At 35.5% G+C, this 18,820-nt stretch overlaps 1 protein-coding gene across 1 annotated transcript in view; it reads left to right on the top strand.

The window, feature by feature from the left end:
• Positions 1 to 18,820, top strand: part of ZNF654 (zinc finger protein 654) — an 86,085-nt gene that overhangs the window by 24,139 nt on the left and 43,126 nt on the right. The window contains exon 2 of the mRNA XM_068981866.1: positions 3,814 to 3,959. Within this exon, the coding sequence (XP_068837967.1) occupies positions 3,814 to 3,959 (146 nt within the window). The remainder of the gene's footprint in view (positions 1 to 3,813; positions 3,960 to 18,820) is intronic.

The following is an 18,820-nucleotide window of genomic DNA, read 5'->3' on the forward strand; positions in this document are numbered from 1 at the left end:
CAATGACCACAGGACTGGAAAAGGTCATTTTTCATTCCAATCCCAAAGAAAGACATGCCAAAAAATGTTCAAACTACCACACAACTGCACTCATCGCACATGCTAGTAAAGTAATGCTCAAAATTCTCCAAGCCAGGCTTCAACAGTATGTGAACCATGAACTTCCAGATGTTCAAACTGGATTTAGAAAAGGCAGAGGAAGCAGGGATCAAATTACCAACACCTGATGGATCATCAAAAAAGCAAGAGAGTTCCAGGAAAACATCTATTTCTGGTTTATTGACTACACCAAAGCCTTTGACTGTGTGAATCACAACAAACTGTGGAAAATTCTGAAAGAGATGGGAATAGCAGACCACCTCACCTGCCTCCTGAGAAATCTGTATGCAGATCAAGAAGCAACAGTTAGAACTGGACATGGAACAACAGACCAGTTGCAAATTGGGAAAGGAGTACATCAAGGCTGTATATTGTCACCCTGCTTATTTAACTTATATGCAGAGCACATCATGAGAAATGCTGGACTGGATGAAGCACAAGCTGGAATCATGAAAGTGAAAAAGGAGAATGAAAAAATTGGCTTAAAACTCAACATTCAGAAAACTAATATCATGGCATTTGTTCCCATCATTACATGGCAAATAGATGGAGAAACAGTGGAAACAGTGAGAGACTATAATTTTGGGTTCCCAAATCAGTGCAGATGGTGAGTGCAGCCATGAAATTAAAAGATGCTTGCTCCTTGGAAGAAAAGTTATGACTAACCTAAATAGCATTGTAAACAGCAGAGCCATTAATTAGCCAACAAAGGTCCATCTAGTCAAAGCTATGGTTTTTCCAGTAATCTATATGGATGTGAGAGTTGGACTATAAAGAAAGCTGAGTGCTGAAGAATTGATGCTTTTGAATTATGATATTGGAGAAGACTCTGAGAGTCCTTTGGACTGCAAGGAGATCAAACCAGTCCATCCTAAATGAAATCAGTCCTGAATTTTCATTGGAAGGACTGATGCTGAAGCTGAAACTCCATTCCTTTGGCCACCTGATACGAAGAGCTGACTCACTGGAAAAGATCTGATGCTGGGAAAGATTGAAGTCAGGAGGAGAAGGGGATGACAGAGGATGAGATGGGTGGAAGGCATTACCAACTCGACGAACATGAGTTGATGGAAAGGGAAGCCTTGAATGCTTCCATGGGGTCGCAAAGAGTCGGACATGACTGAGCGACTGAACTGAACTGGGGGATCCTATAACCAAACCTCTGCAGATACTGAAGGCCAACTGCTTGTAAATTTCAACTAGTTTAATTTATTTTCCTTTATGTGTATTGTGGGAAGCGTATTGGAAGTACTGCACACAAGTAGTTTTACTATTTTGGGTTCGGATGGATCAGGTGGGATATTAATAGCTGAATCTTGGTGAATAAGGGAAGCTACAGTGATTATAGAACCTGAAAAAGTAGAAAAGTTCTCTTCTAAGGAGATAAACCCAGCGCATAAATAGGAAGTGAATAAGGTTCTAAGTAGAAATGTATTAGGGCAAACTAAAGATTCAAAAATGTGAGTTTGTTAGGTACCTATTTTTAATGTGGCACCAGAGAGGTTTTATGTGGGCCAAAAAAAGGCAATAAAGTTGGTCAAACACTTCAGTGAAGAGAAGATTTAAATCCAGGAAACCACCATTTACATGCTCCTCCTCCTTCTTTTTTTTTTGGCCTATAGTGGTTTGGAAAAATCTGTTCTACTTGGGATCGTCATAGTTAGTAGTAGTTTTTAATTCCCAGGTTAAGAAGTACTAGATAATAGAAGGGGGATACAAGTTCATAGAGCTGATGCTCTCTAGCTTTCTCTAGCTTTCTTCTTTATCTATACATGCTCCTAGAAACATGGGAGACATACTAGCACCTGGTGTGAAAATTTGGAATTGTCAAAGAATTGAAAAGTCAGGGATTTTATCTAAGGTAGATTGCCATATTTTCACAAATGCTGGCCAAAGAAGTGAAACTCCTGGGTCAGAGATAGCAGACTCTGTTACTTTTATAGCACAACAAACAACATGAGCTTCAAGTTCATGGTGGTTCCCTTTGCTTCTCAAGTATCACAAAGGTTATGTGAATGGTCCAAGTGAATCCTGAACTCATAGTAAGTTTATATCACAGCTTAGGAACCCAAGCTTAGGGACTCCTAATCTTAAATCCCATGGATAGAGGAGCCTAGTGGGCTACAGTCCACAGAGTCACAGAATAGTGGGACACAACTTAGTAACTAAACAGCAACAAACAGCAGCAATATTTTATAATAGTGGGCAAGCCTATCTGCCTGACCTTTGCTCCAGACAGAGCCATTGCTTTGAAGACAGACATCATTTCTGTATTTCAAGGCTGTTTCCTATAAACATCTTTGAAAGGATAAAGGCAGTCTGGGTCTCTTTTAAAACTGGAAATACAAGGACCCATGGAAAATTACCTGTAACAGGAAGTGATGAGTATGAAAAGTCCTTGAGCTCTAAATGTTTTTGGCTGTTCTACTCTTCTCTAGTTTTACTAGCTATAAATCAGGAATTGGCAAGCTTTTTTGTAAAGGGGCAGATATTAAATATTTTAGACTTTGTTAGCCGTATGGTTTCATCATAACGACTCAACCTGTTATAGCAGGAAAGCAGCCATAGATTATATAATATGTAAATGGATAAACCTGGTTATGTTGCAGTAAGACTTGATGGATATTGAAATTTTAATTTCATGTAATTTTCATGTACCACAAATTTTTTTTCAACCATTTGAAAATGTAAAGCCCATTCTTAGATTGTAGGTCATACAAAGATGGTGGTAGGCTGACTTTGGCCCACATGCCATAGTTTGCCAACTGGTTTTATAAGATGAATTTCTAGAATATAATAGTTTGAATACAGTAGTCTTGCATATGAGAGATCATAATTAACATTTTATAGCAATTGATAGTTCTAAATTGTTGTCTCATAAATTTTCCCAGATTAGCCTCAGAGTAAATCTGCAAGATAAGCATTGTTATCTTCATGTTATGATGAGGAAACTAGTGCACAAAGAAGGTAGATGACATACCCAAATTCATAAAACTAGTTAAGTGACAGAGCCAAGACTGATTTTATTTTGTAATCTTTTCCCCATAATATGGTACAGTTTATGAAAGAGTATCACACCACTATATCTTTAATACCCATTTGTTGCCAGAATGTTTAGTTCAGTCCTATATAAATTATAATGATAGTAATGGATGCTTATTTCTAATTTTATTTATTACTATCTTCTGCTGTCTAGCTTTGTTAATATTTGATAATTTGTACTTTGGGAAAAAACTAGATATAGGATGTGAAAGCATTTATTACAACGTTTGATAAAGATTTGGCAGTTGAACCATATGGTTTTTTATATATTATAATTTTTTCCCACATTTTCAGATAATAGTTCATTTTATTTTCAGATGTATACAATGAAACTAAACAATAAAGAGGAGCTTCACTGGTGACTCAGCAGTAAAGAATCCACCTGCCAATGCAGGAGATGTGGGTTCGAAGATCCCCTGGAGAGGGAGGTGGCAACCCACTCCAGTCTTCTTGCTTGGGAAATCCCATGGACATAGGAGCCTGGTGGGTTACAGTCTATGGAGTCACAAAAGGGTGGACATAACTTAGCAACTAAGCAACAACAAACAATAAAGAACTTTTTCCCCTCCTAAATCATTTGTGTTCATGCTGAACTAATGTTTTATATGGTAGGTTTTATCCAAATTTAACATTTTCTCTAATAATGTACTTTTTGGATTGCTTCCTTATCAGGTGGTTGAAGATTATGCTGGAAGATGGCAGGTCCCTTTGCCACAGCTTCAGGTTCTTCAGACGGCACTTTGCTGTTTTACATCAGCCAGTGCATCATTCCCAGATGAATGTGAGCACGTACAGTATGTTTTGAGTAGCCTTGCTTTGTAAGTACTCTTTACTTCTCATCAAAGTATTTTCTTGATCTATCTGAGAATTGGTTTTTGATTTTTTTTTTTTTCAGACAGAACCTTTCTTAAAGTCTTCCCTCAAAAAGAAATTTCTATTTCTTCATGTAAGGGTTTAGATTTAATTTTGAACATTTAGCCATAATTTTACTTTTAGCTTTAGAGTTAAATGGAATAGTTATAAAGATTTTTAGATTTACTATTAGCACTTACCTTTCCTTTTTAATTCCCCAGAGTCTCTTGGCAAACTTTAATTGTAAGTCCCAGGAGCAGTTGAGGCCGTCATAGTTAGCAGAGGGAACTTAAATCAGGTCAGAAAGAGGTTAGGAAACTTTGGTTTTTAAAAACACTTGTAAAGGACTTTGAGTTAAAGATCACAAACTGAGCACTTGGTATTTATCCTTTTTGCCTTCCTAGATCCTACTAAAGTAGTAAAGAAGTAGAGGGAAATACAGTGAAAAGAAAATAGAGAAGAGTCATCAGTGAATGAAAAGATTTCAGCAGTTTTGTTTGGGAAAGAAAATAGAGGAGTGGTCTTTGAAACATGGCAAAGCAAGTCACCACTTAATTTTTTAAATTATTTTTGGCTCCTTAAATTAGACTCATATTACATTAGTGGGTTGTGAATTCATTTATCAGCATTGCAAAATACAACAGAAAATATCAGAGTGTGTCTCACAGAAAAAGTATTATTTTGTGCAACTCTTGTTGTTTTGTATATTTACTTTTATGTATGTGTATACTTTATTATTTGTAAAACATTTTTTGAAACTGTGGGTAGCTTATAAAACAAAATTATCCTAGCCTTGTAAGATGGGAGGAAGACTATCTGTCATGCCTCCCCCTTGGAATCCTAGGGAGGTATAGACTTTGAACATGCAAGGCATGAAATAGAGAGTAGGGAATGAGATACTTAGGGAGAATACAGATAAACGAATTAATTGCTGTTTTTCCATTCAGGTACTCACCAGACCTCAGGGCCTGTCAGGTGGGGAAACAGCATTGATACTTTCTTTTTTTCTCTAAAGAAATTAAATGACTTTGGAGCAGTGACCTTTGTATTCTGGCATTTAAAGGTTTTTCTTTGAGACAGCTACCTCATCACTTAATTACCTCAAAGAAAAAGCTTATCAATCACCAAACTCTAAACATGCTCATAGGGTTCCCAATTAATGGATATTCAAAAATTTTCAGACATTTGAGGGGTGACTTCATCATGGAAAAAACACAATGAAAACAAACTTAAAAAATTCTGGGAGAAATACTGTTAATGTTGAAAACCAAAAAATGAGAAGGGAAATATAAAATCTATAATTTGCCTTTGCAGAGAGAGTTGAGATTTGTAGGACATTAAAACAGCAATGTATCATGCTGTGTGAAAGGAATAATGAGATACCAAAAACAAGGTTGTGGAAATTAAGAAAATATGATGGTTAAAGTTTAGAATTCTCTAGGGAGTTGGAAAGTTGAATTATCCAGAATGTAAAACAAAACCAAAATGAAGGAATGTGTCATTAAAAAACTGATGCAGTGACCTCATGTAGGAGGTTCATTATTTAACTAGTTGGAGTTCCAGAAAGAGAATTTACAGAATATATGTTGGAGAAATTGTCAGAGATACAATAAAATAATTTCCCAGAAACAAGTTTAAACTTCCAGACTGAAAGAGCCCAAGAAGTGCTTAGCACATTGACTAGAAAAAAATACTCAGATAAATACATCATTTTGCAACTTGAAAATACCAAGAATGAAAAAACAGATTTGAATACCGTCTAGAGAGAAAAAACTAGGTCACCTAAAAAGAAACGAATATAAGATTGGTATCAATTTTCATACAACCAACAGTGGGTAGTAGAAAATAATAATTCAGTGTCTCTACAGTTTTAATGAGGACATATTTTCAGTGTAGAATTTTATACTCATCCAAACTGTTCAGTATAGTATGAGAGTAGAAACAGCATTTCCAGGCATGTAGGACCTGAGAGATTGATTTGTCCACATTTTCTTTCTTAAGAAGTTATTAGAGAATGTGCTCCAGAAAAATGGGTTATAATATAAAAAGATCATATGACAGTGGATCTAGAAAACAGTATTTTTTACTTAAGATAGAGAGGAGAAAAGTTCCAGGGTCACTGCCGAATAGTAGTTCTTACAGATAGGTCACTTCAAGAGTGAAGTATTCAGTAAGAGATATGAAACTAACCTTGAGATTTTGGAACCATTTAAGGTAATAATATAAGTAGACAAGGTAAAGGAAATAAAAAAGCAATTATATACTCCAGGAAAATTAAAAATAATCTGAATAGGAAAAGGATACAGAGTGATAACTCACTTACTTAAATAGGCACTGAATGTTATTTATATAAATATTATTTATATATTCTTCATATACATGATGCTTAGGGTACTTTCCAGGTGGCTCTCGTGGGAAGGAACCCACCTGCCAATGCAGGAGATGTAACAGGCGTGGGTTCAATCCCTGAGTTAGGAAGATCCCCTGGAGAATGGCATGGTAACCCACTCCAGTGTTCTTGCCTGGAGAATGCAAGAGGAGCCTGGTGGGTAATGGTCCTTGGGGTCACAAAGAGATATGACTGAAGTGACTTAGTGCACACATACACACACACACACACGATGCTTATTGACTTTAAGCTTATAAAAGCACAAATAGTTATAGTTACAGAACAGAGGAAAATTATTAGCCTTTCAGTGTAAGACTATTTAGTGGAAATTGTGAGTTGAAAATGAAGGACAAGAGCACTAATACCTTCCTTTATTTTGTATTTTTCAAAATGGAGTTTCAGGAGTACAGGAAACCATAAATAAAAGTATAAGTAAAGTTACAAAGATAAATAATAGAGGAATAATAATGAATAACTGTTGGGAGGATGAAATTGGTTGTGTGAGGAGTTAAATTCTTTTTTATCATAGCAAAAATTTAAGAGATAATAGTTAAAATTGGTAAATCAAGAAATACTAGCAAAGCTTATTGTCAGTAACTATTAAAAATACTGAAGTTGTTAATTCTGGAGCATCGGCAGTAAGAGACAGGGGTGAAGCGTTTCTGTACACTTAGAATTTTTAAATCTCGAAGATGTGTAGACTTCATATATACAAACTTTATGGTTTTTTGATTTATGTATATGATATATACATATAAATTTTAAAGAGAGCATGTATATTATGCTTCTTTAAAAGTTTATATGTATTTAAAGTCATAGGAGCTATGTGAAGTGATGGATATATTAACTGGCTTAATTATGATTACTGTTGTATGCTTTAAATATATACAATTTCTATTTGTCAGTTTTACCCTGCTGCTGCTGCTCCTGCTGCTGCTAAGTCGCTTCAGTCGTGTCCAACTCTGTGCGACCCCATAGACGGCAGCCCACCAGGCTTCCCTGTCCCTGGGATTCTCCAGGCAAGAATACTGGAGTGGGTTGCCATTTCCTTCTCCAGTGCATGAAAGTGAAAAGCGAAAGTGAAGTCGCTCAGTCATGTCTGACTCGTAGCGACCCCACAAACTATTAGGGAAATATTAGGACTTCTTGATTATAATTGACAAATCTTTACCCAGGCTAGTTTAAACAAAATAAGAATGGTGTGGAGCAATTTATTAGATGACTAAACCATGGAAAAGCAAGGACTAGAACTAGTTTCAGGATTTTCTGAATTCAGAGAATAAAATATCTAGAATTGGTCACTTTCCATCACTCCTTTTTTGGCTTCATTCTCTTGGGCTTCTGACAATTCTGGGATTAAGTTACTTTTAACCAAAAGAAAAGAAACCCTCTGCTCCCACTTCTGTTTCCCAAAACATTTTGGGAACTCAGGCCTGGCTGAGGTTATTTGCCTGTTGCTTGAAGTAATCACTGTGTTGAGGAGACTGTGATAAGAGTTTTGCCTGTCTGATAGTAAACACACCCCATAGCTAGGGGGGAAAGGGGAAAGGAGGATGCTACATTGGCTACCACGTAAGGACCATAGATTTATTGGAAGGTAAGGAGTTTACTCAAGAAGTGAATGAGGTAGTGAGATAGAGAGCTGGCTAGGTAGGTAGACAAAAATAATGAATGTCATTTCAAAAAATATTTTTATATGATACTTTGAAAGCTACCAAAACATTTTCAATTATTCTCTGCTGATTTCTGAAGAGAAGAAAATAAATACTGAAAGAAATAGATTAATTTTAAACAAGAAGTACTATTTTTGATTCAGTGTTTATTTGTATTATTTCTCCCAATTTGGATTACTTCACTTTCATCTATATAATATTTCATTTTTTATTGTAATGTGAAAATGCTTTTAAAGTTTTCAAAAGTACTTAAACAGATTTTTAAAGTCATTTGTGGACTTTTATGCCTTGCTAGCTTTTTTTTTTTTTTTTACTACACATGAAAAGAATAATGTATTAAGCAAAAGTAAATCGTATCTAAGATGGACAGTGCTAGGCAAAAGAAAGTAAATTATCTTAGTGGTGTGTTAAATAGTAATGTTTCATATAGGGGAAACTTTCTGCATTATTTGAATTTACTTTAGCAGAAAAGATAATTGTATTTTTAATACCAGAAAAAAAAAATGGACAAATAACCACATGGTGGTACCATTAAAAGAATAGTGAGTCTGTAACAGTGTTCTATTTTATTGAAATATTTGAGCCAGAAAACTATTCTAACAATTATTCTATAATTATTCATTCATTCCTTCTGTAAATCTCTGTGCTTCATTCTAAGAGATAAAATAGAAAATAAGAGATGAAGTCTAGTTTTAAAGCTCTTACACACTTACTACATAAGCAACTCCAGTAGCATAAGTATAAAACAATTACGTGGTATAGTGAGAGAATATAACAGGGGACCTGACTTGGTCTGGGAGGTCAGGGAAAATATGCTTGGTGAACTAATACTTTAGCTAAATTTTAAAGGAATGATGGGAGTAAAATAAATAAAAGAGCAAAAGAAACTTCCAGGAATGGCAAATAGAATGTTCAAGGTGCTTTGCCAGGATGTCAGGATATTAATGTATTTCACTATAACTCATATTTGTTTGTAGAATTCTTACTAAGATATAGATCATGTATTTTCCTAGTTTTATTCACTTAACAAAAAATGTACAGGCAAGCTAAAGTAGTAGTATCTATAACATGTCTTATGCTAATATATATTATATATAATATGTAATATGTTAAAGTCACTATATTCTCTGGTAGTATTGTCCCAGTCTATATGTGTTCACTTTCATAAAAACCAATACACACCTTGTAAATTAATACATATGTGAAGATATACCTTCTATAGGCTGGGAGATTCTAAAATCTATAATTTTTCTAAGATGTTCTTTACAGAGAAGAAACTGGATTCTGTTTTTTGGATTCTTACCAGAGTGGTTTTTTTTTTTTTTTTTTTTACATTCTACAGAAATGAATAGTCATGTAGGGAATTTTCTTAAATGGACTAATTATAATTTTTATCTGGGTTGACTTTCCTTGTAAGCTGTATTTTCTAAAGAATTGAAAATTTTACCGTGTGTGTACATATGTGTTGGCACTAAAAAGGACCTCAAATTAATTCCTTTTTATAGATAAGAAAACTGAGACCTGAGAAGTTCAGGGATTTTTGCACATTTAAGCTAATTAAATTCTGTTTATTTTTTCCTATCGTTTTCTTGTTTTAGATCAGTTAAATATTGGTTTCTAAGTTTTCCAAGTAGAACAGAGCCAAACACCTTTAACTAAGTGGGCCTTCAGACAATGTAAACTTTATCAGTTTTATATAAAAGCAAACTTTAATGTTGCCTTTCTAGCCTCTTTTATCTGGGCAGAAAGTAAATGTCATAATTTCAGCATTCCAGGCAGGGTTCAGTAATGGAAGTAATAATTTGCTTGGCAGCCATTAGGTCTAAAAGGACCCACATGATCTACTGGAGGCGAGAACTAGTTCAGCTAGCAGCATTTAGTATATAAACCAGCAAACATGAAAAGTATATATGCCTTTAAAAAATAAAAAAATAAAAAGTATATATGCCAATTTGCATAGGGAGAGAAGATCAAAGGGCCTTCTTTTTCATGGAACTAAGTGGGTATACCCTGCCTCTTAATAAGAGTGGCTAGACTGTCATTGGCCATACATATAATGAGAGATCAGAGACCATTTCTGATTATGTTGCTGTATTGTACCACACTTCAAACATAGGCTTTGAGCCTAACTTCAGTCTCTACTGTGTTAAACCATATTTTATTTGGTTGTATTTATGACTTAAGGCCAGGTTTCAACTAATTTAAGGGACAGCCTAGAAATCAAAGGAAGAAAGGCTAATTCTAAAGGACTTTTTTTTTTTTTTCTTGCGGGGTGAGGGGTGGGGTGGGGTGTGATGGTAGGCCCCACAAATGGGGAAGGGAATGGCAACCGAATCCAGTATTCTTGCCTGGAGAATCCCATGGACAGAGGAGCCTGGTGGGCTACAGTCCATTTGGTCACAAAGAATTGGACACGACTGAGTGACTAAATAACAACAAAGGCTCTGTTAAAGCTGTTAGTTTTGTAGGCTTCAGTCAGTATATCCTTTCTCTACAACATGTAAACACTTCTATTACTTCTTGACTTTTCAACTATTTTGAACCTTCTCCAATTTTGTATTCATTATCTTTACTAATCATTTGTGGCAGGTGAACTTTATTTATTTTATAGAGAAATGAAGATTGTCTAGCCTTCTGTTGCTTCATTTTCTCTCTCTAAGGAAGAAATCCCTTTTGAGCTCACTGGGGGTCTTAATTAAATTCCCTTACTAAATTCTCTCAACATTGTTTTTTCTTTGCTATTACATTAGAATATTTTGCTTTCAGGATTTGTCATGTTTAAAGTCAAATTAGACAAACCTATATGGATTTACTTACATTGACCATGTTTAAATGTTCAGCATTTCATTTGGTGGTATATGTGGACTGGTATCTTTTTTCCTTGTAATTTTGTTTTTTATTACTCCTTTTGTTAATTTTGGAGTGACGTTGTTGAGACTGTAGTCATCTTAAAGGCAAAAAGATATAGGGATTATTAACCGGTATATTTGTTTTGGCAGAGGTGAAGTGATCAGATGACATCCTCTCTTCTCACCTGTAGTACCAATTAAAATCTAGAAGGATGAATGTGTGTAGTTTTAAAAATGGTATTTATTTTTTTCTAACTAAAGTCATTATACTGTTGGCTTTCACTGTGGAATGAAGTCAGAAGAAAAAACAAAAAACAAATAAGAAATACATCTTTGGTTTTTGAAAATTTGACAAAATTTTGCTCATTGTCCTTATACAGAAATTGTAAACTCCCTCAGGTGCACCCAGATACATAAAGCACATATTAATAGATCCAAAGGGAGAAATAGGCAAGCGATACAATAGTAAAGGACTTAAATTAATTGGTGGATCATCCAGACAAAATCAATAAGGTAGCATTGGCTTTGAATGACACTTTAGACCAGATATACTTAACAGACATACAGAATATTCTATCTAAAAGCAACAGAATAGATACATTCTTCTCAAATGCATAGGATAGATAGATCATATGTTAGTCCATAAAACAAGTCTTAAAACATTTAGAAAAATGAAATCATATCAAATCATATCTTTTCTAACTACAATGATATGAAAGTGGAAATCAATTACAAGAAGAAAATTGGAAAATTCACAAATATGTGGAGATTAAACAACATGCTACTGACAGTCAAAGAACAAATCAAAGAAAATTAAAAAGTACTGAGAAAAGTGAAAATAGAAATACAGCATATCAAAACTTATGGTATATGGCAGGAGTTCTCAGGGGAAAGTTCATAGCAATAAATATTTACATCAAAGAAGAAAAAAAAAGATCTCAGACAGTGTTGCCTCACTTTATATTCCTAGGAATCAGAACAAGAACAACAAATGAAGCCCAAAGTCAGTAGAAGGGAATGAATGAATGTGAAGTCGCTCAGTCGTGTCCAACTCTTTGCGACCCCATGGACTATAGTCTACCAGGCTCCTCTGTCCATGGGATTTTCCAGGCAAGAGTACTGGAGTGAGTTGGCATTTCCTTCACCAGAGGATCTTCCTGACAAAGGAATCGAACCCACGTCTCCTACATTGTAGGCAGATGCTTTATCATCTGAGCCACCAGGGAAGTCAGTAGAAGGGAACATGTAACTAAAGATGAGTGGAACTAAATGAAATAGAAACTAAAAAGATTGATGAAACTAAGAGCTGGTTCTTGGAGAAGATAAAATTGACAAACTTTCAACTAGACTCACCAAGAAAAAAAGAGACAGGACTCAAAGTCAGAAACAAGAGGAGTTGTTATGGCCAATTCCACAGAAATGAAAAGAATCATCGGAGACTACAGTTGTCTCACTGCATATTCCAGGATTTCCCTAGAGATACCAAAATCCACAGATGCTCAAGTCCTTTATATAAAATAACATGGTATCTGCAATCATCTCTAGATTACTTATATAGTACAGTGTAAATGCTATGTAGAGCACTGTAAATACAGAGTAAAAACTATGTAAATCACTGCTGCTGCTGCTAAGTCACTTCAGTCATGTCTGACTCTGTGTGACCCCATAAACAGCAGCCCACCAGGCTTCACCGTCCCTGGGATTCTCCAGACAAGAACACTGGAGTGGGTGGCTAGTGTTCAGCAAATTCAAGTTTTGCTTTTTGGAACCTTCTGGAATTTCCCTTCCCTTCCAGTATTTTCCATATGTGGTAGACTGAATCCATGGATGTGTTGTGTGTGTTGTACCTATGGATAGGAGGCCTGTATGTACTATGAAGAATTATACCCCAATAAATTGAAAAACTGAAGAAATTGATAAATTCCTATAAACATAGTGCCTACTAAGAGTGAATCATGAAGAAATAGAAAATCTGAACCGTACAGTTACTAGTAAGATTGAATCAGTAATTCAGAACCTCTCAACAAACAAAAACTCAGGACCAGACAGTCTTACTGGGAAGCTCTTCCAAACATTCAAACAATTAATACAAATCTTTCTCAAACTCACCCCAAAATAGAAGAGAACGGGATACTTCCAGACTCATTTTATGAGGCCAACATTATCTTAGTATCAAAACCAGACAAGGATATCATGAAAGAAAATTACAGGCCAATGTCCAGTGAAAACATGTATAAATCCTCAATCAAGTATTAGCAACTATACATTAATTGTTGCAATAGTACATTAAAATTTTGACAGAAATAGAACTAACCATTCCTAAAATTTGTATGGAACCACAAAAGAACCTAAATAGGTAAGGCGACTTGAGAATGAAAAAGCTGAAGGCATCATACTTCCTAATTTCAAATTACAGTTGACCCTTGAACAATGTGGAAGTTAGGGGCACCAACTCTCCCATCCACTGTGTAGTGAAAAGTAACTTTACCATCAGCCCTTGCATTTGAAATCCACATCCACGGATTTCAACCAACCAAAGATTGTGTAGTACTATAGTATGTATTTAGGGGAGAAAAATCCAGGTATAAGTGGACCTGTGCAGTTCAAGGATTGTTCAAGGGTCAACTGTATGTTACAAAATTACAGTAATCAAAACAGTATGGTACAGACATAAAAGCAGACATATAGGTCATCGAACAGGATAGAGAGCACAGAATTAACCAACACATATATAGTCAATTAATTTATAACACAGGAGCCCAGAACATACAGTGGGGATTGGAGAGTCTCTTTAGTAAATGGTTTTGGGAAAACTGGACAGCAAAATGCAAAAGAATAAAACTGGACCATACACAAAAATCAACTAACAGTGGATTAATGAATCAAATGAAAGACCTGAAACTATCAAACTCCCAGAAGAAAACACAAGTGGTAAGTTTTTTGATGTTGTTCTTAGTGATTTTTTTTTTTAACTTGACACCAAAAGCAAATGAAACAAAAGGAAAAATCAACCTGTAGGACTCTATGAAACTAAAAAGTTCCTGCACAGCAAAGGTAACCATCAATAAAATGAAAAGCAACTTTATTGAATGAGAGAAAATATTTGAAAATTATATGTCTGAAAAGGGGTTGTTATGCAGAATATAAAAGTGTAAAGAATGCATATAACTCAACAGCAAAAAAGAAAAAATTTTAAAAAATGGGCAGATAAGAATAGATAGTTTCACAAAGAAGACATGAAGATGGCCAGCAGGTATATGAAAATGTGTTCAACATCACTCATCATCAGGGAAATGCAAATCAAAACCACAATGAGATACCACCTAACATTTGTTAGAGTGGCTATTATCAAAAAGACAAGAAGTAATAAGCATTGCAAGGATGTGGAGAAAAGGGAATTATTGTGCACTGTTTTGGGGAATGTAAATTGGTACCACCACTATGGAAAGCACTGCTATGGAAGCTCCTCAAAAAGTTAAAAAACTACCATATGGTATAGCAATTCAATTTCTGGGTATTAATATGAAAGAAACAAAACTATTAGCTCAAAAAATATCACCACCCCTATGTTCATGGCTGTATGATTTGCAGTAGCCAAGATATGAAAGCAACCTAAATGTCCATCAGTACAGGAAAGGATAAAGAGATGTGATTTGTATGTATATGTGTATTCATATATCTATAAACACTAACTCATCAGCCATAAAAAAGAATGCAGTTTTGCCATTTGTGACAATATGTATAGACTTTGAGGGTATTATGCTAAGTGAGATAAGTCAGACAAACACCATAATGATTTGTGTTGTGGAATCTAAAACAAAACTGAACTCAGAGAGAGAACAGATTAGTGGTTGCCATAGGTGGGGGTTGAGGGTAGGCCAAATGGGTGACGATGGTTAAGAGGCTATACAAACTCCAGTTATAAACATGTCATTGGATGTATGTATATCTTGGTGACTAATATTTTATTATAAATTTGTAAGATGCTAAGAGAGTGGATCTTACAAGTTCTTACCATAGGGAAAAAACACTGTGGCTATCTATATGTGGTGACGGATGTTAAGCTAGACTGTTGTGATCATTTTGCAATATATGCATGTATTGAATTATCATATTATATACCTGAAACTAATATAATGTTATATGTATCCAGAATGAAAGTACTAAGACACACTCATATTTTAAAAATATTTCATAAAAAAAAATTTGTCACTCATCTTGGCTGTATCCTATTGGTTATATTTTTCTTAAGCCATTGACTTTTGAAAAAGTTTTCCATTCTAATTTTGGAACTGGGGGGATGCAATATAATTTCCTGCTGGTGATATAGGGAATAATCACAAGTAAATTTATTTTTGTCTCCTGTCTTCTTTTTGATTAAGATAGGTTTATATTGTTATTTAGTCGCTCAGTCGTGTCCTACTCTTTTGCAATCCCATGGTCTGTAGCCTGCCGGATTCCTCTGTCCGTGGGATTTCTCAGGCAAGAATACTGGAGTGGGTTGCCATTTTATTCTCCAAAGATAGGTTTAGTAGGTGAAGATAAATTTATAAGTTACAGGTAAGATTTATAGGTTATTTAAATTAAGATCTAATTAGGGAAATGTAAATCATGCTAGATAATTCAGTAGAGGGAATTTAATTTAATTTATAGAACTGGTTTCATAGTTGTTGGGAGATCTGAGAGAACAGACCACGGAGAAGAGGAACCGAGACTTAGCAACTAGTAGTTAAGTTGCCGTTTCCCTGGAAATAGAAGAACAGAGGAACAAAGATGGAATGCTAGAACTCAGAGACTGGAGATGGTTGATGAGGGGAAGATGTATTGACCTTTGTGAGAGGAGAGCTTGGAAGAGATATAATTACTTCTAACCAGGACCCAGAAGAAGAGCAGCGGGGAAAGACCTCTTACTGGTCCCTTCCTCCTTCAATTTTCTACCACTGCCTCCTTGGTCAAACCTAATCATTAAGCAGTTGCCTTCTGCATAACTGCCAGAGATGTCTGGGGTTTCTACCCTCCTCAGTTTAGGTAATAAAAATGTATTGAGAAGTCCTGGGATGGTGGTTATTGCCTCCCAACCTTGAGGGAGGAACCTCCACTGTAGGAAGTCACTGAAAAATAACATGCTGTTCCAACACCTCCGGCCAGCACAGTGAGGAGGAAAGTCATTCCTCTGAAAATGAGTCAGTCTTCATTTATCCAAGAAGGGTGGAGAAGACTGGAGCAGAGAGGACCATCACTTGAACTGGGGGCAGGGTGGGGTTTACTGGACCCCAAGCTGACTCCTCAAACACCAAGAAAGGGGGAGATTCTCTTTTCTTCTCCAGTGGCAAACTCCTCTTACCCTTTATAAAGCTTCCCTGGGTGAAGCTTTCATCCTGTAGGTTCCTCACAATGTTGTCAGCATTCAGACAGATATGATACTGTGGTGTGGTGTGCTGATTGTCACGGAGATGAAAGACCTCTGTTTCTGAAAGATATTTCCACTCATTTTATATTTGGTTGACAGGATTTTTTACCTTAGTACTTTAAAAGGTGTCTATCCATTGTTTTCTGGCTTGTGTGATTCATTTTTTTTTTTCTGATGAAAAGTCTGGCATCCTTATTTTTGTTTCCCTGTATATAATGTACCCTTTGGGGGAGCTGTTTTTAAGATTTTCTTTGTATCATTTTTTAAGTTTTGAGTAGGTGGTATAATACATGTTTGTGGTTCAAAATTCAAGAGGTATGGTGAACACACAAAGAGATATTGCTCAATTTATATCCTTCAATTTTGTTTACAGTAAAAACGTCCTCAAGTTTCCATTTCCATAGGCAATCAATGTAATCATTTTCTTGGGTTTCCTTCCAAAGATATTTTATGCATATACAAAAAAAAAATCACGTTTGCTTTTCCTCCATTTTACAAAAATGCTAAAAGGTGCTATAGTATGCACCCTTTCTTCATTTGGATATCTTTTCCCATTACAGAGGACTATCATCGGTCATTAAATTGACTGTAGAGTATTAAAATGTTATGGATATGTAAAAGTTTTAATTAACTGGTACTCTGTTAATGAGTGTTTAGATTTTGTTCCAATCTATTGCTATCAAGCAGAGAAGGCAATGGCACCCCACTCCAGTACTCTTGCCTGGAAAATCCCATGGACGGAGGAGCCTGGTAGGCTGCCGTCCATGGGGTTGTGAAGAGTTGGACACGACTGAGTGACTTCACTTTCACTTTTCAGTTTCATGCATTGGGGAAGGAAATGGCAACCCACTCCAGTGTTCTTGCCTGGAGACTCTCAGGGATGGCAGAGCCTGGTGGGCTGCCATCTATGGAGTCGCGCAGAGTCGGACACAACTGAAGCGACTTAGCAGCAGCAGCAGCAGCATTGCTATCAAGAACCCTTTATCAATAACCCCTTAATTAATTGCCATGTATGAATGGCCCTAGGAATATATACAGGTATATTTTGTTTTGTTGCATTTTGCTTTATTTGATTCATAGGTAACTATTTTACAAATTGAAGGTTTCTGGCAACCTTGCATTGAGCAGTTCTGTTAGTGCTCAACAGAATTTGCTCATTTCATGTCTTTGTCTTATTTTGGTAATTCTCACAGTGTTTCACACTTTTTAATTATTATTATATTTGTTATTATCATCTGTAATCAGTGATCTTTGATGTTACTGGTACAGCTCACTGAAGACTCACATGATGGTTAGCACTTTTTAGCCATATTTTTAAATTAAGGTATATGCATTTTTATGGATAATTATTGTTGCACACTTAATGGACTACATAGTATAGTGTAAACATAAATTTTATATGCACTGGAAAACCAAAAAAATAAATTTTGTGTCTTGCTTTATTGCAATATTTGCATTATTGTGGTGATCTGGACCTGAATCTGAAATATCTGACTTCAAGGATTTTTGCATATTGTACAGGTATCCTGGGAGTAGAATTGCTGGATCAGAGAATGTTAGGTTTATCATTTTGATAGTGCCAAATTTTCTCTGTTTAAGTTGAGCCAATATACAATATTGCCAAGCCATATAAGTTGGGACCTGTTTCCCTACATCTCTGTTAATGCGGCATTTTATTAATTTTTAAGATTATGACAATTCAAACCTACACAGAATTAAAAGGAATAGTATAATGAACCATAGTATAATGCCCATCACCAGCTTTAATAATTATGAATATATCATTAGCCTTCTTTTATCTCTACCTCTTCTTACCCACTGCTAGTTATCTCTTTTATACCTTTATTGAGGCATAATTTCCAATAAGTTCTTGCAGTTTAAGTATTATTAATCTATCCCTGGGTAGGGAAGATCCCCTGGAGAAGGAAATGGCAACCTACTCCAGTATTCTTACCTGGGAAATGCTATGGACAGAGGAGCCTGGCAGGCTACAGTCCATGGGGTCGCAAAAGAGTAAGATATGATTTAATGACTAAACAACAGCAAATGATTTACAGTAAATTTATAAAGCTTTGCAGCCATTACTACAATCCAGTATTACTACGATTCTCCACCCCTAAAATATCCCTCTTGCACACTTTCGAACAATCCTTAGTCTCTCCCCAGCCCAAGGAACATCTGTTTTCTATCTCAATATTATAGCTGCTACACCTAGACTTCCATGTAAATAATATATCACAACGTGTAGGCTTTTACATATCAGTGCTTTCATTTAGAATAATGTTTTTGAAGTTCATGTTTTAACACATCAGTAGCTCATTCATTTTTGTGCTGGATAGTAATCCATTTTATAGATACAGTACATTTTGTAAATCTAGTAACTGATGGATATTTGGACTGTTTGCAGTTTGTTGGCTATGAACATTTGTGTATAAGTGGACAAATGTTTTTATTTTCTTTGACTAGATATTTAGGGATGGAATTGCAATATCCTATGATAGTGTTG

This window comes from Capricornis sumatraensis, chromosome 1 (genome assembly GCF_032405125.1).
Source record: "Capricornis sumatraensis isolate serow.1 chromosome 1, serow.2, whole genome shotgun sequence".
In the NCBI taxonomy this organism is placed as follows: domain Eukaryota; kingdom Metazoa; phylum Chordata; class Mammalia; order Artiodactyla; family Bovidae; genus Capricornis; species Capricornis sumatraensis.